Source organism: Entelurus aequoreus, linkage group LG11 (genome assembly GCF_033978785.1).
Source record: "Entelurus aequoreus isolate RoL-2023_Sb linkage group LG11, RoL_Eaeq_v1.1, whole genome shotgun sequence".
NCBI lineage: Eukaryota > Metazoa > Chordata > Actinopteri > Syngnathiformes > Syngnathidae > Entelurus > Entelurus aequoreus.
In genome coordinates, this window is record NC_084741.1 from 36,214,977 (window position 1) to 36,236,996 (window position 22,020).

General features: G+C 39.5%; 1 protein-coding gene across 3 annotated transcripts in view; it reads right to left on the reverse strand.

Annotated features, from left to right (window-relative positions):
- The window catches only part of LOC133660046 (rap guanine nucleotide exchange factor 5-like), a 40,881-nt gene that overhangs the window by 12,375 nt on the left and 6,486 nt on the right, over nucleotides 1-22,020 (reverse strand). For 2 of the 3 annotated variants that reach the window (XM_062063101.1, XM_062063103.1), the window contains exons 2-9: nucleotides 15,773-15,903; nucleotides 15,144-15,244; nucleotides 8,623-8,701; nucleotides 8,360-8,504; nucleotides 8,178-8,275; nucleotides 4,047-4,077; nucleotides 3,816-3,897; nucleotides 1,348-1,497 (exon numbers count right to left, since the gene is read on the reverse strand). In XM_062063101.1, the coding sequence (XP_061919085.1) occupies nucleotides 1,348-1,497; nucleotides 3,816-3,897; nucleotides 4,047-4,077; nucleotides 8,178-8,275; nucleotides 8,360-8,504; nucleotides 8,623-8,701; nucleotides 15,144-15,244; nucleotides 15,773-15,903 (817 nt within the window). Of the gene's footprint in view, nucleotides 1-1,347; nucleotides 1,498-3,815; nucleotides 3,898-4,046; nucleotides 4,078-8,177; nucleotides 8,276-8,359; nucleotides 8,505-8,622; nucleotides 8,702-15,143; nucleotides 15,672-15,772; nucleotides 15,904-22,020 lie in introns of those variants that run through there. The other variant, XM_062063104.1, reaches the window with a different exon arrangement.

The window sequence follows — 22,020 nt, forward strand, 5'->3', positions numbered from 1 at the left end:
ATATTGTTGAATTAGTGGGAGCACCTTGCCTTTTCCCTTTGCAAAAAAGCTCTCAATAGACTAATTTTTGCTAGTAGTAGTAGTTTTTTGGGGCTTTAGTATCTAATGGGTTATAGGTGATACATCACATTCAAAGACAAGAGCATGAAGCTACAAATACTTGCCATTAGATCCAATAGATTTCTGTGAATTTCTATTTCCATTCTAAAAGTTATATATTCATATTGTGTGCAATATTTAATACGTAGATATACTGTTAGCTTTTTTTGGTCCAATTTTCCATGTCTAAATACATCCGTTATTGCTAACTACTTGTGTATTAGGACTATGTGCAATAATACAAGCACTTTGACTGGCCCAGTCAAGAGGGAGATGTGTATTTCCTTCCTTCAGCACGAGTATTATATGCAACAATTTAACACTTCTCCATCTGCCTTATGCACTTTAACTACTATGGTCACTTTGTTCCTGACCTGCCCTGATCTTAGGTCATCAACCTGCAGATGGAACCTAGCTTTTGGCTACAATTTGGCACCTTTACATTTTATATGTTTATTAATGTGCATTGTCCCATGTAACAAATATAGCAAATGGTGACTTCCTATCAGGAGTTTTTATAATACATCTATGAACAAGCTTATTGGTGTGTCTGGTTGGACTTGCGAAAGTTAAGTAGGAGAAAACACGGCCCGGTCTCTGTGCAGCCCGGTTGAAAATGCGTCACGGACCGGTGCAGGTCCCCGGACCGGTGGTTGGGGACCACTGCTCTAAGGTACGCACCTGCGCAATTGCGCCCTGCTTTTGCAGGGTTGCTTATAGCAGCAGAGTTAAATGATGCGTGCAAACTCTCATTTTGGCAAAATGAACAAGCACTGTACACCCACACTGACTCACACTCGTTATCATAATGTGTTCAATGGGGTCTTGTAAAATGTGTTATTAATTGGAATTTTGAATAGCCTAAATTAAAAAAAATACTAATAATACATAATTTACATAATAGTACTCTGACTTGTTAAGTGTTTAAATGTAAAAAAAAAAAAAAAAAAGGGAAAAAATTGGGTGTATTACTCCAGGCAGCATCAAGAACACTAAAAAACAAGAAAATTGAAGGTGGCAATTAATGGGGTGTAGGGGCCCACACCAGTACTCTTTCAGGGGGCCCAGAATTCCGAGCAACGGACCTGATGACAACACTAAACAACACTTCCCTTACAGTGTCAAACTGAACATTATTATATTCATAAAAGCAAACTCTTTAATGTTGGCTCTCCACCTAATGTACTGTAAGCCGTAAGTGAGGCTGGATTCACACTTGTAAACGTGACCTTGTACAAAAGTGTTTACCTCCAGGATAGGTGACAGCCACCAGCACTAGTTCTCCCTGGGGGACGTCCATCCTGTCTGCCACCATCTGCAGCAGCTCCTGAGCCACAACCCCAGGATGGGCCATCATACTCAGGTAAGAGTCCATTGTGATGTACACATGACACGGCACTGCAATACAGATAGAACAATACTTGTATAGTTTCTTCACAGTGCAGTTCCACCACACTACAAACTACAACTACCATAATAAACCATATTTTAATTCACTTTTGTAATCCATTCCTTCTAATCTCAAGAAGCCAGAATATTTTATTTGGTCCTCGTGCTTGTTTGGACTTCCATAGTTAAAAAAAACATGCATTTCAGGTTAATTGGAGACTGTAAACTGTCAATGCGATTGTGAGTGTAAAGGGTTGTGTGTCTGTATGTCTGTTGGTGTGGTCCCATGTTGGTGTTTAATATTACTTATTTATTATTATTATTACTCGTGATGGACCCCTACCCCACCCACACAATTTAACGTCACCACCCCACATACAGTATGTTTACATGCACTAATAAATGAACTATTGACTGAATTTGGTTGAAACCATATTTTAGAACACATGTTAAAAAAGGCATCTGCATGCAGCATGTAGCTTGTAATCAAAGAAAAAACGTTTTTAACTTTATTTATATAGCACTTTTCATATACAGGCAAGTGGCTAACACAAAGTGCTGTACAAAAAAGTACAAAAAAAGTAGCAGCACTTTTGACAATAACAAAACATGGCATGGCACTCAGGATTGAGGATAAACGCCCGCTTTGAGGCATCCACACTGGAGAATAACTAAAATTACGCCATCTAAAAATAGTATGAAATATATGTTGAAATAAAATCTAAATAATTATAATAAGTTAATGAAACATGACATTGAGATAATAATAGTAGTAATAATAGCAATAAATCGACAATTACCTTGGGAATTAAGTGGGTGGGTATGGTAAGGGATGGGGTTTATTATGTTACATATTGAAAAATGTGCAGATACTCCAACTTGCTGTTGCCATGATTCATCATGCTGTATTGTCTGCAAAATTCAATAAAAATATTTGGGGAAAATAATAGCAATAAATAAGATACAACATAACTTATTTATTCCGTTTCTAAATTGATTCATCATTTTCAAAAATATTTTTTATTAATTTTAATCATTTTTAAAAAGACGTTTTCAGGCCATCTCCATGCTTTCTTTGTGCGGGTATACGTCCGCAACCAAAAGGATGTTTAGTAACCTGTAACCTGTTTAGAGAAGGCTTTGTTATAATTGTTATTCCAAAAAATACATTGCAAGATTTGGTTTGTATCGAGAATCCTGCTAAATTGGAAAGTGACTCTGAATCGAATCGGAATTGAATCAAATCGTGAGGTGCCCAAAGATTCCCTCCTCTAATTAATACATTCCTGTATTAGCCCTGTTTTCCAGATCTTCAACAAACTTAAATAGATTATTTTTTGGTCCGTGTACCAACCTTCTACCAACTTTAGGTGGAACTATAAATTTAGATTTTTGTGTAATCTCAATATTCTATGTCCAATTTATTGTTTTACTATACTGTGTATGGCACCAATACAATAGGGGGCGGCGTGGCGAAGTTGATAGAGTGGCTGTGCCAGCAATCGGAGTGTTGCTGGTTACTGGGGTTCAATTCCCACCTTCTACCTTCCTAGTCACGTCCGTTGTGTCCTTGGGCAAGACACTTCACCCTTTGCCTCTGATGGCTGCTGGTTAGCGCCTTGCATTGCAGCTCCCGCCATCAGTGTGTGAATGTGTGTGTGAATGGGTGAATGTGGAAATACTGTCAAAGCGCTTTGAGTACCTTGAAAGTAGAAAAGCGCTATACAAGTATAACCCATTTATCATTTATCATTTAATACAGCCCAAGACAAGACTTTATTTTGTAGTTATTAAAAAAAAAAAGAAGCCAATAAGTCTTTAAGTACAGTATATACGACCCAATATGTTAATCGGTCAAAAGTACATTTCCATGCAAATTATTAAATTAATATTAATAAAAAGTCAAAGCAAGAACATTAACGATTTTGAATTTGGCCTGCTGTACTATATATCCAAACATACAAAGACGCATAATGTTTAGGAATTACAGAGCTTTGGCAAAGCAAGTTCCCTCCTGGTTTCAAATGAAATCTGCAATTTTCCACTGGTTTTCCTCACTTGCTTTCCAGGAACTGCATGCTGTCTGTCTTCTGTTTTTAACCTAGCAGTTGTCATCAACTAATTTAGCACTTCCTCAAGATGTTTCCCATCAGTACACCGCGCTGCTGCCGTTTGCATTGTTTTCCAGGGGCCCTATCATAACCCAGAAATGTGCATGTCAAACTATGAGGAATTCCTATTGTGCTACTACTGAGGATATACCTCATTAGAACATGTTTAGGAACAACGTATGACGTGAGGAATTTGTGCATTTGTTTAAGTCTCACCTTCCTTGGTCTCTCTGTTATGTGTGGCCTTGGACAGAAGGCCGCTCTCTTTCAGGCTCAATTGGTGGAAAAGTGCTTTGCTCTGGAAAAAGGGAAATGCGTACATTTGGGGAACGGAACAATGTCGAACAAGGCAGGAAACGTACAGACGGAATCTTCTAACATCCAAAAGAGTAAGTACACAATATGCAGGATGGCCTGTTTTATTACATAATAGAAATAAACACTCACCTTTCTTTGAGGGGAATATTCCACCTCCGTTCTGAAAGAAACAAAGAATACATTAAACAATAAAGCACCAACACAGGCCCAAACATGTTTTATTATTTCGCCCTTAAAGTGGATCTTGTGATCTTTTTCTTCAATTTGCATAAATACATCTCCCACGCGGTCTATAATCAAAGTTAAGAGTATGTGCTGGCTTCACTTCATTATTTAAACTCAATGTCAAGGAGGTGAGAGTAGATTGGTTTCTGGATTTTTTTTAGACCTTTCACTGTGATCTGTTTATGTATTCACGATATATTCTCCTCGGTTTGGTCTGATGGAAGGCTATGATGGATAGCCCTGTGTCTATTTGGCTGCTTTGTATTACAATGGGTGTGTTGGCACAAAGCCTGCCCTAAGGGACCCCACTGGCTTGGCAGTAGCCGTCATGGGCTCATAAAAACATATTGCTATGTATTTCAGTTTCTACCAGAGAAGCAACGTAATCTAGTTGTTAAGCTCTTTGAAACAAATGGCAGGCTTTCTTTTTGCATAGAAGCTAGATTGAGTCACTCTGCACTCCCGCTGTTGCACAAAGCAGCCCAATCTTGTTCTCCCAATGGGCATCATTGTACAAAAAAGGCCATAAATAGTGTAGTATGTCACTTAGTAACACCCACACAAAGTGTACGGCTTTATATGAGCACCATCAGGCCGGATCATTTGCACTGGCTCCTAATGGGCAGCAGGTCAGAAGCTCCCCAGAGAGACTCTGATTGGAGGCTGGGGTCCACAGGGAGGGGAGGAGGGGTGCAGTCACACATGGTGATGTTTCTGACTCCTGTAGGACCATCACTGTTGGTGTGTCAGTGAATAGGATTATCTAAAACTAGAGATGTCCGATAATATCGGCCTGCCGATATTATTGGCCGATAAATGCTTTAAAATGTAATATCGGAAATTATCGGTATCGCTTTTTTTATTTTTTATTTTTTTAATAAACTCAACATAAAAAACACAAGATACACTTACAATTAGTGCACCAACCCAAAAAACCTCCCTCCCCCATTTACACTCATTCACACAAAAGGGTTGTTTCTTTCTGTTATTAAAATTCTGGTTCCTACATTATATATCAATATACATCAATACAGTCTGCAAGGGATACAGTCCGTAAGCACACATGATTGTGCGTGCTGCTGGTCCACTAATAGTACTAACCTTTAACAGTTAATTTTACTCATTTTCATTAATTACTAGTTTCTATGTAACTGTTTTTATATTGTTTTACTTTCTTTTTTATTCAAGAAAATGTTTTTAATTTATTTATCTTATTTTATGATTTTTTTTAAAAAGGACCTTATCTTCACCATACCTGGTTGTCCAAATTAGGCATAATAATGTGTTAATTCCATGACTGTATGTATCGTTATCGGTTGATATCGGTATCGGTAACTAAGAGTTGGACAATATCGGAATATCGGATATCGGATATTGGCAAAAAGCCATTACCGGACGGGACATCCCTATCTAAAACTAACCTACACTAAACTTGCTCAAGCCTGGTCATAATTTAAGGACCGACCCTTAAATTTTTGGTGTGGATTTGTTCACATTATGAGATTATCTTTAATTTCCCCCTTAATAATGCAGGACATTTAGGTTCATGCAGTAGTAGGTGGCTGTCTATAAAATGGGCAATTTCCACAAATCCAGATTTTTTTTCACTTTAGATATGTATTCTTTTTTTATGCCGTAAACAACTTAAAGGCCTACTGAAATGAATTTTTTTATTTAAACGGGGATAGCAGATCCATTCTATGTGTCATACTTGATCATTTCGCGATATTGCCATATTTTTGCTGTAAGGATTTAGTAGAGAACAACGACGATAAAGTTCGCAACTTTTGGTCGCTGATAAGAAAAAGCCTTGCCCCTACCGGAAGTAGCGTGACGTCACAAGCTGGAGTGCTGCTCACATTTCCCCATTGTTTACACTAGCAGCGAGAGAGATTCGGACCGAGAAAGCGACGATTACCCCATTAATTTGAGCGAGGATGAAAGATTTGTGGATGAGGAAAGTGAGAGTGAAGGACTATAGTGCAGTGCAGGACGTATCTTTTTTCGCTCTGACCGTAACTTAGGTACAAGGGTTCATTGGATTCCACACTTTCTCCTTTTTCTATTGTGGATCACGGATTTGTATTTTAAACCACCTCGGATACTATATCCTCTTGAAAATGACAGCCGAGAACGCGAAATGGACATTCACAGTGACTTTTATCCCCACGACAATACAATGGTGAAACACTTTAGCTACGGAGATAACGTGATAGCATCGGGCTCAAATGCAGATATAAACAAAATAAATAAACCCCTGACTGGAAAAATAGACAAAAAATCAACAATACTATTAAACCCTGGACATGTAACTACACGGTTAATGCTTTCCAGCTTGGCGAAGATTAACAATGCTGTTGCTAACAACGCCATTGAAGCTAACTTAGCAACCGGACCTCACAGAGCTATGATAAAAACATTAGCGCTCCACCTACGCCAGTCAGCCCTCATCTGCTCATCAACACCCGTGCTCACCTGTGTTCCAGCGATCGACGGAAGGACGAAGGACTTCACCCGATCATCCGTGCGGGCGTCGGCTAGCGCGTCTGCTATCCAAGTCAAAGTCCTCCTGGTTGTGTTGCTACAGCCAGCCGCTAATACACCGATGCCACCTACAACTTTCTTCTTTGCAGTCTTCATTGTTCATTAAACAAATTGCAAAAGATTCACCAACACAGATGTCCAGAATACTGTTGAATTTTGAGATGAAAACAGAGCTTTTTTGTATTGGATTCAAAGGTGTACCAATACTTCCGTTTAACTAGTGACGTCACTCGCATACGTCATCATACAAAGACGTTTTCAACCGGAAGTTTAGCGGGAAATTTAAAATTGCACTTTATAAGTTAACCCGGCCGTATTGGCATGTGTTGCAATGTTAAGATTTCATCATTGATATATAAACTATCAGACTGCGTGGTCGGTAGTAGTGGGTTTCAGTAGGCCTTTAAATAAAGGCACGGCAGCTTCGCTTTCACAATAGCAATAAACTAAATAGTACCTATTAATAATGCATACATACAGAATGTGGTATACATTTGGAGCTACTTTTACACAATAGATATGGTCAGGCCATAAAAATACAACATAGCTATTAAAACACACAAACATATATTGCAGGAAATAAGTGCACAATGCAGTATATAACAGGGTGCACATGCACATGTATCCACAATAATAGTCTGTGTTTATTTGACCAGCAAATAATCATTTCATGAATGTGCAGCTTGTTCCTCGCACATTTTCATGCAGAGAAATGAGATGATGCGATGAGCCGCAGACTACATAGAAGATGAGCTTGGTTATTATCTTGCAAGGACAGAATGTGCCAAAGTGTGGCTAATAAAATTGCTTTCTTGCTTCAGTAACCTGGACTTGTCCCCCAGTCTAATGTGGTAACATCAAAAAGCTTTATCTCCCCCACAATAAAAAACATCCATCCATCCATCCATTTTCTACCGCTTATTCCCTTTGGGGTCGCGGGGGCGCTGGAGCCTATCTCAGCTACAATCGGGTGGAAGGCGGGGTACAACCTGGACAAGTCACCACCTCATCGCAGGGCCAACACAGATAGACAGACAACATTCACACTCACATTCAAACAAACTAACAAAAAAAAAAACAATTTGGTAAACCGTTTCTAAAATGTCCTACTTTTGCTCTGTTTGCTGTCCAAGTGTAGACTGCAATACCACAGACTTTTATGTGTGCAGGTTCTCCCTTTTGGTCAAGATACACAAACATAGGCCACTTCTTTGCCAGATTGTCTCTACTACTGTATTTCAGCATTAAAATCTCCCTGACTTTTATATTTCATGCACAAAAGCCTCTGAACCCTCTGAAAGGACGTATTGATGAGATTTAAAAAGCTCCAAACAGAGAAGAAGCTCTTCCTTTGTGTGGTAAAAGGACACGCTACTTCCAGTCAGAGCTGCAGCACCAAATACTTAGGCAGAAATTATGATTCTGTTTTTGCAGATCATCAGTATGTATTTACGGGTAGTCATTTGTTATTAATGCCCTTTTAATACTCACTGTCTGCGATGCAACTGGTAGAGCTTCTGCAACCCTCTCACGTCACCCTCCAAGACAGGGTGCTCATAAAGGTCATCCAGCATGTAGCGGTACAAAGTCTGGAAGGAAACGTCTATTTTTATTACATCCTGTTACACCCTGTTACACGCTTACGCCCTTTTTTTTGTACATTTGTCCTCTACCTTCATGAACAATTTTACGTGCTCGTCCTCTCTCAGGAAGCCCCTGCAGAGCAGCATCCACTGGGACACCATGTGCACTACTTTCTGTTTCCTCTCCAGAGCCTCCATGGCTTGCTCCTTCACTCTGCATCGCTTGCAGCAATAAGTGGAGTTGAGTTAAGGCATCAACACAGCCTGACTTCAAATGTACAGTGTGTAAGTCTGATTTAAGGCTTATTAGCTAGGATGGCAGGGGAATGATAGGGAAAGTTTCTGAAGGATATTGTCCCAGAAGAGCTTGGCACAAATCGCTGGTTGACATGAACACTGGATAGGTCAGCAGAAAGTCGTCTAGAAGTGTGTCTGTAAACACAACACAGACATGTTATTGCAGTTGAAACTCCAAAGGTAAACAACCATATCATGTTACCTAAATAATGTATTTTTTGTGACGTCACCATAGAAGGGTGCCAGAGATGGAAAGAAAACAAGTGTGATGATAACCACTGAATCAGACATATGAAAGGGTCTGGCTACTCAATGCAATTTACTGTTCATTACATACAGAAATTATCTTTTTTTTCAAAGCTGATGCAATGTTGCTTATCTATTACTTAAACCTGGGGTATCTAAAGTGCAGCCTGCAGGGTCATTTTCGGCTCACAGGTGTTTTATATTACAACAAAAATGGGGTGAAAAAAACATTGCAAAATGTAGGGAGAAAAAGTTGTAGTATTGATAATAGCTGTGATATTTTCAAAAAAAAGTTAACTCATGTGATTAATCACAAATAAATATAGCAATAACCATGTACAGTATAAATGCAGATTAACCACATAATTTATTTTGAATTTATATGCTCCTATATCTTAACGGCAAATGGTTACCTGAAAGGCAGAACGGGTTGTTATACGGTCAGTGACCAGGTCAATGCATATTTCAGTGCAAATATGAGTGAGTAGACGCTGACTAGTGTGCTCGCAGAAAATAGACGTGAATAGACCTACATTTAAGTAAAACATTTAGAGAATGTGTTGATATGACAGTCTGACAATACCATAGCATTTGTGTCCAAATATGGGGGTCTTTTTGAAGGCAATATAGATTGTGCAAGCAAGTAATAAACTTAATTTAATCATGATTAATCTAAATTCAAACGTGTGATTAATCTGATTCAAAAACTCAATCGTTTGAGAGCACTAATATATTGTATACAACTTCTTGGCAAATTAGATTGGTTTTAGACTTTTCTACAAAATTTGAAATATTATAACGCTCTTGGCATCCATTGGTGTTTAAGTATACGATGTTTGGTGGACATCATTTGGACATCTCTGCATTACCTAAACGGTACATAGAAACAACCATAACGCTCAGTGTGTTATGCTACACACAGCTAAACAAGTCCTGCAATACTATAGAAAGCACCACTAAGTAACAGTAATACTCTAAAAACACCTTCCCATTCCTGCTCCATTTTATGTCCAATAGTTTTACTTTATTTTAGTTCCATTAAACAGTGATTACTTGTAACTATGGCATTTAGGAATGAAATGGTACTTAAAACATGGACTGGACACTTGATAAAGATTGTATGAGCCTGAAACAAATTAATCAGTTTTACATGATTTCCTATTTGAACCACTAGGAATTAAACCAATATTTGACTTTTGGGGTTCCACATTGTAACAATACTTTTTAGGTACTGCTGGACCTTTAAAATATTGGCATCAGTATGACTGTAGTTACAGCAAAGAGAGCTCATGTATGAAGTTGAGACATTTCAAAGAAGAGACGTTTCACTGAGGAAAAGTCCTTCATGCCTGTGATGATGACTTCCAGCAGCCCACTGAGGATTTCTCTCTATTTAGCTCTGCAAGTCCAAACAAGCCTGCACACGAGGCTTATCTTCAATGGCACACGTTGGCCATCTCAGGCTGTAAATGTCGTGATAAGCCAATTGCGTTAACGTGTAAGTTGAGTCATAGCAAACTGTTATGAAGTGTCTGAACAGCAATCTGAGCACGCTCAGCTATCATCCTATAATGTACAGGACCCAAAACCAGTGAAGTTGGCACGTTGTGTAAATCGTAAATAAAAACAGAATACAATTGTTTGCAAATCCTTTTCAACCTATATTCAATTGAATACTTAACATTCGAACTACAAAACGTTATTTTTTGCAAATATAAGCTCATTTGGAATTTGAAGAGTGCAACATGTTTCAAAAAAGCTGGCACAAGTGGCAAAAAAGACTGAAAAAGTTGAGGAATACTCATCAAACACTTATTTGAAACATCCCACAGGTGAACAGGCTAATTGGGAACATGTGGGTGCCATGATTGGGTATAAAAGCATCTTCCATTAAATGCTCAGTCATTCACAAACAAGGATGGGGTGAGTGTCACCACTTCGTGAACAAATGCATGAGCAAATTGTTGAACAGTTTAAGAACAACATTTCTCAATGAGCTATTGCAAGGAATTTAGGGATTTCCCCATCTACGGTTCGTAATATCATCAAAAGGTTCAGAGAATATGGAGAAATCACTGCACGTAAGCGATGATATTATGTACCTTCGTTTCCTCAGGCAGTACTGCATCAAAAAGTAACATCAGTGTGTAAAGGATATCACCACATGGGCTCAGGAACACTTCAGAAAACCACTGTCAGTAACTACAATTTGTCGCTACATCTGTAAGTGCAAATTCACACTCTACCATGCAAAGCGAAAGCCATTTATCAACAACACCCAGAAACGCAGCCGGCTTCGCTGGGCCGGAGCTCATCTAAGATGCACTGATGCAAAGTGGAAAAGTGTTCTGTGGTCTGACGAGCCCACATTTCAAATTGTTTTGGAAACTGTGTACGGAACTGTCCTACGGAACAAAGAGAAAAAGAACCATCCGGATTGTTAAAGGCGCAAAGTTCAAAAGCCAGCATCTGTGATGGTATGGGGGTGTATTAGTGCCCAAGGCATGGGTAACTTACACATCTGTGAAGGCACCATTATTGCTGAAAGGTTTTGGAGCAACATATGTTGCCATCCCAGCAACGTTATTATGGACGCCACTGCTTATTTCAGCAAGACAATGCCAAGCCACGTGTTACAACAGTGTGGCTTCATAGTAAAAAAGTGCGAGTACTAGACTGACCTGCCTGTAGTCCAGACCTGTCTCCCATTGAAAATGTGTGGCGCAATATGAAGCCTAAAATACCACAACGGAGATCCCGGACTGTTGAACAACTTAAGCTGTACATCAAGCAAGAATGGGAAAGAATTCCTCAAAAGCTTCAAAAATTGGTCTCCTCAGTTCCCAAATGTTTACTGAGTGTTGTTAAAATGGAAGGCCATGTAACACAGTGGTGAACATGCCCCTGTGCCACCTTTTTTGCAATGTGTTCCTGCCATTAAATTCTAAGTTAATGATTATTTGCGAAAAAAAAAAAAAAGTTTCTCAGTTCGAACATTAAATATCTTGTCTTTGCAGTCTATTCAATTGAATATACATTGAAAAGGATTTGCAAATCATTGTTTTCTGTTTTTATTTACTAATTACACAACGTGCCAACTTCACTGGTTTTGGGTTTTGTATTTTCAGCCAATGTAGTGTGTGTGTGTTGTTTTGCCCGTCTGAAGGTTAGCCCAAGTGTTGCTGTAAATGGATTGCATTAAATCTGGTCAAGAAAAGTGATAACAGGCAAGACTCGGGTGTTTGCAAATGATTAGCAGATAGAGGTGGTGTTATTTCTGCCTGTTCAGATGACAATATAGGATTAGCAAAAACAAAATATCCTTAAAAAAATTAAGTAATTACTTGAGATGGGATTTATGGCTCTTTGAAGGGAGCGGACCCTTGAGGAGCCGTTCTTTCAAAGAGTTGTTCAAAAGACTGGCTCGTTATTATAGTTCTTTTTTGTTTTTGTTTAAACAAGCTTTAGTTTTTTTAAATCAAGGAATCAGTCACTAGAAACAGAATAATTAACATTTAGACAAAAATTGCTTTTTGGTGGGAATTATGAAAAAATTGTGGTTATAATTATATTTTTTGTCTTGTTTTCATTGTAAACATTCTTTAAAGTGTTGCCACAACTACATGCTTTGACAGAGACATCATTATTTAGAGTTTTACCTCACCTTAAAAAAGTTTTAACAATGCAGAAAAATACACAAATAAGTAAGAATATAATTTGTGTATAAATACATATATATATATATATATATATATATATATATATATATATATATATATATATATATATATATATATATATATATATACATATATATATTGTCACACCGCGGTGAGAGATGTCTTTCCTTGGTTTCTTCTGTCTTGTGAATTGCATGTTTTAGTTTGAAAAGTAACTCCTCTCGTTTCAGATCACTTGCCCTTCCTTTTGTGTCATCAGTCTGACATCATCCCTGACCCCTGATTGTTTCCACCTGTTCCCCATTACCCTCATGTGTCTTATAAACCCACGCCTCCCTTTGTTCTGTGCCAGATTGTCTCGTTAATTCGTGCCTCTCTAGCTTCCTGTCCATGCCTTGCCTCGTCTCGTGTTTGTATACCTTGATCCTGAATTCCTTTGTAGCTATTGTGAGTTTTCTTTTTCTCCTCCTCAGCAGAGTGATTTTGTGTTCATTAGTTTTACAGCCAAATTGGTGAGTTTTCAGTTTTTCTTACAGTTCTTTCTTTTCCTCAATTTTTTGTGAGACATTTTTTGTTAACCTTTATTAGATTACAGAAAGTGTAGAAGTTTTCATAGCCATTGTTTCTTCCTCCTGTTGGAGCGTTTTGTGTTTATAATAAGTTTCATAGTATATACGGCGCGTCATTGTTTTTGGGTTTTCCTCCTTTCGGAGTGATTTTCGGTTGTCCCTTTTTTTTTGGAACCTTTTTCGCCGACTAGTTTAGTTATTGTATATATTGAATTGCCCTGACTCTGGAGGTGAAAGGAAGCTTTTAAAATAAAAGCCTGCCGAATTATTCCCTACTCTGCATCTGAGTCCTATCTCTTGACCAAGCCTGACATTTATAAACCTGGAGTTTGAATCGTCATCATTTGTCACCATAATTCCAAAAACCATCAACAGGATTACCCAAGTATAAAAGTAAGTGTTTTCTTTTGGCGATTTTTGTGACAATGATTGGAAAGGCTACATAGTATAAGATCTTAAGAAACATAACATTTTTTGTCAACTAGAGTCATACTGAGGCCACAAAAAAGTTTTGAAAGTATATATAAGATCATAAGCACCTTATCTTATCTCATCTCAATGTATGGAGCCATACTGTATTAATAGTACGGTATATTTAATGGCTATAGCAGTTGTATTCTATTGTGTCATTAAGCATTGAGTCAAATCTGTGTGTCCTTTCAGATTCATTTCATCATGAGGATAGGTTAATTGGGAACACTATATTGGCCCTAGTGTGTGAATGTGAGTGTGAATGCTGTCTGTGTATCTGTGTTGGCCCTGCGATAAAAGTTAGCAACTTGTCCAGGGCGTACCCAGTCTTTCGCCCGAGTGCAGCTGGGATAGGCTCCAGCACACCCACGACCCCGAAAAGGACACGCGGCAGAAAATGAATGGATGGATGGATTAATGGATTCACTGTCAATCTACCATGGCATCAATCAACCTGACAATCATATTTCTATTTCAATAAGTACACATATAAGTGATTCTCCTATTGACGGAAGCCGCCATCAAGAAGCCTAAAATGCATGGAGTTGTAATCCTTACACTCTGTATTACACACATTGCATGCTGCAAACTGAATTTAGGAATTATTGACTGAGTCTGATCTCAAAATTAATTAGTAGTGTTAGTGTAGTGCTTCACATAGCTGCCTTTTTGCTGATTTGGGATTGGCCTTTGAATTACTTGAAATCAACTAGTCCAGTGCAATCATTTTGCTCTTTGACCTAAGCAAGCTGGGATAGGCTCTGGCATCCCTGCAGCTGTCAACCGGATAAGAAAAAAAAGATTATCAGCAAGCATGTTATACGGCGAGCAAGTCTGAAAGCGTATTGCACATGACTCAGTGGAGATCAATTGTTTCCTTTTTTATAGATGTGTAGCTTTTTAACCTTGGGATGTCACGCTCCCTGCAGAGACCTTTACTGCACGACTTGCATGGTCAACTCATGCTCAATGACTCCTCAACAACCCCAGCAACTTACTGTAAAGGTAAATGGTTTTCTTGTCAATGTACATGCAAGGAGGGATAACCTTGTTTGAAATGTTCATATTCCAACACTCCTGTGTTGACTCTGATTGTCAAACACATCCCATGAGACAACATTCCGATCAATTTCATTCACCTCCTCATCCAAACTAGTAAGGACTGCCTGTAAGGATTTTCGCTTGCTTCCATTCCCATGACAACTTGTGATCATCTCCATTTCCCAGGAATGCATATAGTACAGAAATCCTCTCTCTCCATTTCTCTTTCCTCTGTTCCTTTCAGGACTCACCCCCTCCTTACTGTAAATAGTCTCTCCCGACTGCAATCACCATTTCTCATCCAAGCTTTAGCAACAGAGGGTCTCCTCTTGCTTGGCAACAGTGTGACAATATTATGAGCGTACCTGCAGCCAATGTGGTTGATGCCAGGCAAACGGTGTATCTGTTTCCATTCCAAAACTACCCAGCCTGCTCTGTGTAAAGAACCACTGCACTTTTGGGGACAGGGAGACGTAAAAGTAGAAAGGAAAGTATGGCATTTTTTGCAGATATGATGATATCATAGAACCGGTTTCAATACAAAAGCTGTAGAGTTGTGTTTGCACTGACCGGACTCTTTGACCTGTGACGCCAGATGGTCCTCTTCAAGCGTCAGGTAGCCCAGCAGGTGATCCAGTATTTTCTCTGGGGTTCCTGACACCACCGTGTACCTGTCAGATACAACAGAGTCAGTGGACGAGTCCTCGTCCATGGAGGACAGCGAGCGGTTGCTGCTCCATTCCTCCTCGCCCTCTGTGCCCTCGTCATCTATGTAGCGGAAGTAGGGCACGTCGAACGTGGGCAGAGTCGGCGGCTCTGTCCGGCCGGTACTGTCGCTGCTGCTGCTTCCTTCGGACCCTTCCCCGTCTTCGTCCTCGTCCTCCTCCTGCTCCACTAAGGCTGCGTGCAGCAGCAGCCTCTGATCCCGCAGCATCCTTGCCCCGCACGCCGGCAACGTTACCACGTTTACTGTTGCATGCCCTGCTCACCCATCCATCCAGAGTCCTGTGTTCAGCTCCCCACCCTCTGTAGTCTACTAAAGCTCCCGAATTAATGTCTCCGGAAGAGTGAGCTCCCAGAGTTGTGATGGATGCATGTCTGAATGTGATCCATAGAGAATGATGAGAGGTGGAGTGATGTCAGGGAGAAAAGCGGTATAGTGAGAAAGGGGAAGGCAGGGATTTGTGGAGTGGCTTTACCTCCTCTTCTTTGCCTCCTCCTCCGCCTCTCTCCCTCCTCCCTTCACTGGCGACTGTGACGACATCCTCTGAAGGACCAACACACAGCGACCCCTCTCCAGCACACGGACCGCCTCGTCATTCTGGGTAGGCTGGACAGGAGAGATAGATGGAGGGAGAGAGGGATGGATTGTATTATCACCAAGGAGATACCCCCTCCTCCCTCCTGCTCTGTATATTCTTCCACTAACACAAATCACCACTGATTTCCATCACAATGCTCTGTCAAAGCCTGCACTGTAAATGAAGCCCGATTTCCACAGATCATTATTCAGCCTCTATCAGTAGGAGGCCATTCAAGGATTAACATAAGTGGCTCATGCATATTTTAATTACTGATTCCTATGTTGGGTATATTAAATTAAAGCTGGTACCTTCAGGTTTAATGGTGCAGTCTCCCACTGTCTTTATACATGTCATTTCTGATTCATATTCATATTTGTCATGCCAGGTGATCCAATCACTGCGTCTGAGAGCCTCAGTGAAGACTGGAAAGGTCATCTCTGTTCCATCTTTAAATCTTCACCAGTGACAGGCAAGTCAAGACCCTCTTTAACACCCTTTCACCAAGCAGTGTGTGCGAGAAGCGCGAAGTAACTAAAAACTCCTGTTTATATTTCAACTGAGTTGCATCAGTAGTGATCAATACAAAAGCGATCAATGATGCCCCACAATATGTCTGGAAAAGCACCCAAGAATAAGTTTGTGTATTTGCTCAATATTATCAACCTTATTGTGCTGCTTTCACAATAACATGTGATCCAGACAGTGAGTTTGCTTACCTAAATCAAAGTACAGTAATCCCTTGTTGATTGCTGAAGTAACACCCTAGGGCTGAGTGACAGACATGTTCGCCAATCCGAATTGTTGATGATCCATGCGTTTTTTCGTCTCTCTCATCAAACAGGGAGAAAAGGTCTCACTGTGTGCATCGTACAATTAACTGAACGCAGTGAACCCTCTTTTCAGTCATCCACAATCTTTGTCTCAGCGGGCAGAGAGCAAGACCGCCAGCTTTACACACACAGGAAGCACAGACAGAGAGCCCTACAACTTGCCAGTGAGAAGTTCTGCAAATTAATACAAATTTGGAGGAAAAAAAAATATGATTACAAAGCCAAATTACCTGTTGTGGGAATATTTCAGCTTCAAATCAGATGGCAATATGAGCCCATCAACATGGACGAACGAGTAAGGTGGCAACAAAGGAAAAGACTGCGTCCGACCTAGTTTTCCAACTGAGAAAAAAATTCAGTTTTACGATGTTCATGAATTATTCAAGTTAAATATCTGCTTACAGAAATGAGAGTCCATTTTATTTTATTTGGTTTGTTGATTTATTTAGGATAACTATGTTATTTACCTTTCAATTACAGTACAACTGTAAACAATTCTACAATAATGACAAAAAAAGTTGTATACTTTTAAATGGTTACTTGCATTATTATTGTATATTATGAATACATTACATTATAAACACTGTTTGGTTTTTATTGATTATTTATTCAGTTTAAAGTACCAGTAGAATGGTAAAACAAGTTGCCTCTATATTGAAGCTATTATCATATACATCTGATTTATAACATCAAAAGACTTACAAAATGTGCGAAAACAAGGAGGATGAGCATTAAGTTTTAGAAGCCGAGTGCTAAACGGATTAAGCTTTATTGAAACGATATAGCATCAGCAGCATTGCTAGGTGCTAAACTTACAAACTAACCATAATAAACCATAATAAAACAAACACTAACTGTACAATTTCTACTCTGCTGGGATGCCGACCAATGGGACGCTCACATAACTCTGTTTAGATCAGGTCTATTCAACTGGCGGCCCGCGGGCCACATCCGGCCCGCCAACGCTGTTAATGTGTCCCGCTGAACATCACCCAAATAGGCCTGATGAAACCATTAAAACTAGGTTTGAACATGTATGTAGTACCCCCGCCACCCCGCATGGGGCAACAGCAAGGCAGTGAAGCAGTAGTGGGGTAAGTAGAAGAAGACTACTCATTCAACCCTGGGAAATAAATCTAAATAAATTGCAAAAATCTGACTTTTAACAACGACTGGACAACAAAATATGAATGTTCTAACCAGAGCAAGTCCTCGAGTCATGGATTTCTGGCGGACCTTTTAAGCGACAGACATATTAATCAGACAAGCAGTAACAATGGTAGAAATCCCAGCGTGTGAGCTTCATCACGAAACATGGTCAAACATTTGTAAGTAGACATAATTTGTGCATAAATATATTCAGTTTTGTATTGTATCGCTGACTTTGTGATGTCTTTTGTATTCATGGTTGTGTTGTTTTTATGTTTGAGAGTAACTATCAAACTTCGTCTAATACATGTAGTGCTAAAATTCATGAGTAGAGGGTGACAACGCTAATAGTGATAAGTCACATACAATGTTTGGTGTGTGAATGTTGCGTAATTCCTATATGTGTAAACATTTGTAGTTTTTGAGAATATATTAACACTAAACCTATTTTATTTATGTAAAATACACAATGGACATTATTTATGTGAAATACACAATGGATGTTTTACAGTTATGTTTATGTTTTCAGTCTTACAAACCTAAATGAAGGAAGAAGTGTAAAGAAATAAAACTAAAGAAGTAAAATAGTTCAAAAGTATGAACATCAATCATCAACAAAAACAAGAGCTTCTTTTTATTCATACTGTTAACTATCTGCACATGCTAGAAACGAGTAGCGAGGGCAAAATAATGAATTTATTGACAGTGCTGTGTGAAAGCCGATTACTTAATTGCAAAGTAAACACAGTCTCAAATAAATATAACCTACGGAGGCACTTTCTGACAAAACATCCACATTTCGATGCCCGGCCCCAGAGCCCTTGGGCTCTTAAAACTGTGGCTCTCTTCATTATGTAGTTGAATAGCCCTGGTTTAGATGAAGAACCAGTCACACTCCTCACAAAGGGTTAAAAAAAATTGCCGTCTTTTTTCCCATCTCGGAGGATGTCAAAGTCGACCAGCCTGTCGGTCCATGGCCACATCTGTTTACTACTAGGTGAGAGATGCATACATTATAATCTAGAATGAATTTTTACCAAGTTTGAGACGACGCAGAAGCAGCCGCCGGCTCAGTATATCAACAATAAAAGCGTAAGCTAGCACTAGCTTAATTCTATCAATGTGCCGCTAAAATAGGCTGTCTGTGTTGCCACTTATAATAACAATATCAGTCATATTTAGTTAATATTCAGGTCATGACATGTAAATGGAATATTGTTGGCGGTTTTTGGATGTTTTTTAGAGGATTTTAGTGACGCAATAGAGGACCCTCGATCTGTTGACTCAATTGTTAGCTATTTATTTACGAATATGTGTTCTTGTTTTACAAAGGGTTTGTGAATTACAGACAGCACATCTCCTTCCAAGTTTTGCACATTTCCAGTTGACCATTCCAGCAGATTATTCAAAATGGCCGTCTGAAATTTTGGCATTTGGTGATGTTTAAACGTTATTTCACATTCTTTGCGGATTGTTAATACAATTGGATATGGTTATTATTAATGGATATAGAGAAACATAACTAAGCATATAAAGTCACTTGTTTTTCCACTCCACTGGTACTTTAAGAGGCAAAAGCTTTGAGTCTGTCTGCATTAAGCCATTTTTTTTTTAAAAATAAATTACTGCATATTGTTGTAATGTATGGCACATTAGGACAATAACATGTTGACTGACAGTCTAAAAGTAACATGTCTTCCTTCACTTGTTATTTTCCCAGTTTTATGTATTTTTATGTACAAATATAAAAAAATTGCAAATCAAATCGCATCTCAATTTTGGAAAGAAAAATCACAATATGGTTTGTTCTCAAAGTCGTGCAGCCCTATAACACCCTATAGTGCACTCGCTTACTCCAACAACAAGAAAACCAGGGCGAAAATGTTAATCAAAAACCGAATCATACGAAAAGTGTTTGCCTATAGTTCACAATCCTTATGAGACAAGAAGACAATAGTTTTGTTTTTTTTCGCTTTCTAACATATACAAATTGGCTAGTTCTTGGTGGCTAGCAATGCAGCTAATGGGAGCAATGAATTAAACCTCTGAATCACTTTAAAAATGCATTAAAACCATCAACAATACTTAATTTACGTTTCGTAAACTGTATAATAACCAAGCTGTAGCGGCATTATTATTGTAAGAACGAACACTGAATAACTCCTTTTCTAGCATACTAACACATCGGCGCGCTACGGTATTAGCCGTAGAAGCTAACTACTACAAGCTATAAGCTAGCTTCTACGTCAGTACAAAACGCGTTTGAGTTTGTAATGCACAACATAATGCGATAAGACACCAATCTGTACTGACTTAAAAACATTATCAATCATATTACAGTATCTGTAAAGTATTAGCCCACATTTCATGTTTTGTTTATGATACAAACATGACGTGCTGCGTGTATCATGATCAATTTAAAGTGTGAGTCACTGGATGGACAGTTGTCTGTTTGGTTCAGCTTGGCTTCAGGTTCCACATTTTGCAGCTTCGATTCACTCTTAACTCACTCTCTCGACTTATGTCTGCTTCGACGTCTCACTCTTCCTTTGTACTGGCTTCTAAAAGCAGTAGTTCATTCCTCCATAAAAGATAAGGTTGTGAGTCCTCATTTGTCCAAAAATAGTCCTCTTCATTGTTTGTTACCGAATCTGCCATGATTAGAACAAACTTGCGTGTTTGTAACAGGAAGGAGTTGTTTCCAAATAATTAATTCCGGCAATGATTAAAATTACCAAAATATGGTAAAAATTGTAAATATTACATATTGTTATGAACTTGTCTGTTACTACATTATATAAATATACTTGCAGTGTGTATATAAAACGTTGATGGAGGGTTTTGAAGTTATTTTAGAGGGCTTTGAAGGCTACAAGAGTGAGTCCCATTAGCCACATCTTCCGAGTGTTTTTTTTTATCATCTTTAAAATCCCCCACCCCCAAAAAAAAGACATGTGTTCTTGTCTCTCATAATGGTTGTGAACAATAGGCAAAATTCCAAAAAAAGTGCAGTTCCCCTTTAAGCCCTACTATCTCTAACTGGCCTTTTCAGCAACAATGCACTGAAATCCTTATATTTGACTATACAGGCATTATTCTGACACAATTGCTTAATTACATACAGTAAATTAGGTTATGGGATTGTACTTTTCATTAATGAAAATACCAAAATATTAAACTATTGTCGTGGAACTGTGGACCAGCTCTATACTCTCGGCAGGGTCCTTGAGGGTGCATGGGAGTTTGCCCAACCAGTCTACATGTGCTTTGTGGACTTGGAGAAGACATTCGACCGTGTACCCCGGGAAGTCCTGTGGGGAGTGCTCAGAGAGTTTGGTTTAACGGACTGTCTGATTGTGGCGGTCCGCTCCCTGTATGATCAGTGTCAGAGCTTGGTCCGCATTGCCGGCTGTAAGTCGAACCCGTTTCCAGTGAGGGTTGGACTCCGCCAAGGCTGCCCTTTGTCACCGATTCTGTTCATAACTTTTATGGACACAATTTCTAGGCGCAGTCAGGTCGTTGAGGGTGTCTGGTTTGGTGGCTGTGGGATTAGGTCTCTGCTTTTTGCAGATGATGTGGTCCTGATGGCTTCATCTGGCCAAGATCTTCAGCTCTCACTGGATCGGTTCGTAGCCGAGTGTGAAGCGACTGGGATGGGAATCAGCACCTCCAAGTCCGAGTCCATGGTTCTTGCCCGGAAAAGGGTGGAGTGCCATCTCCGGGTTGGGGAGGAGATCTTGCCCCAAGTGGAGGAGTTCAAGTACCTCAGAGTCTTGTTCACAAGTGAGGGAAGAGTGGATCGTGAGATCGACAGGCGGATCAGTGCGGCGTCTTCAGTAATGTGGACGCTGTATCGATACGTTGTGGTGAAGAAGGAGTTGAGCCGGAAGGCAAAACTCTCAATTTACCGGTTGATCTACGTTCCCATCCTCACCTATGGTCATGAGCTTTGGGTTATGACCGAAAAGACAAAATCATGGGTACAAGCGGCCGAAATGAGCTTTTTCCGCCGGGTGGCTGGGCTCTCCCTTAGAGATAGGGTGAGAAGCTCTGTCATTCGGGAGGAGCTCAAAGTAAAGCCGCTGCTCCTCCACATTGAGAGGAGCCAGATGAGGTGGTCCGGGCATCTGGTTAGGATGCCACCAGAACGCCTCCCTAGGGAGA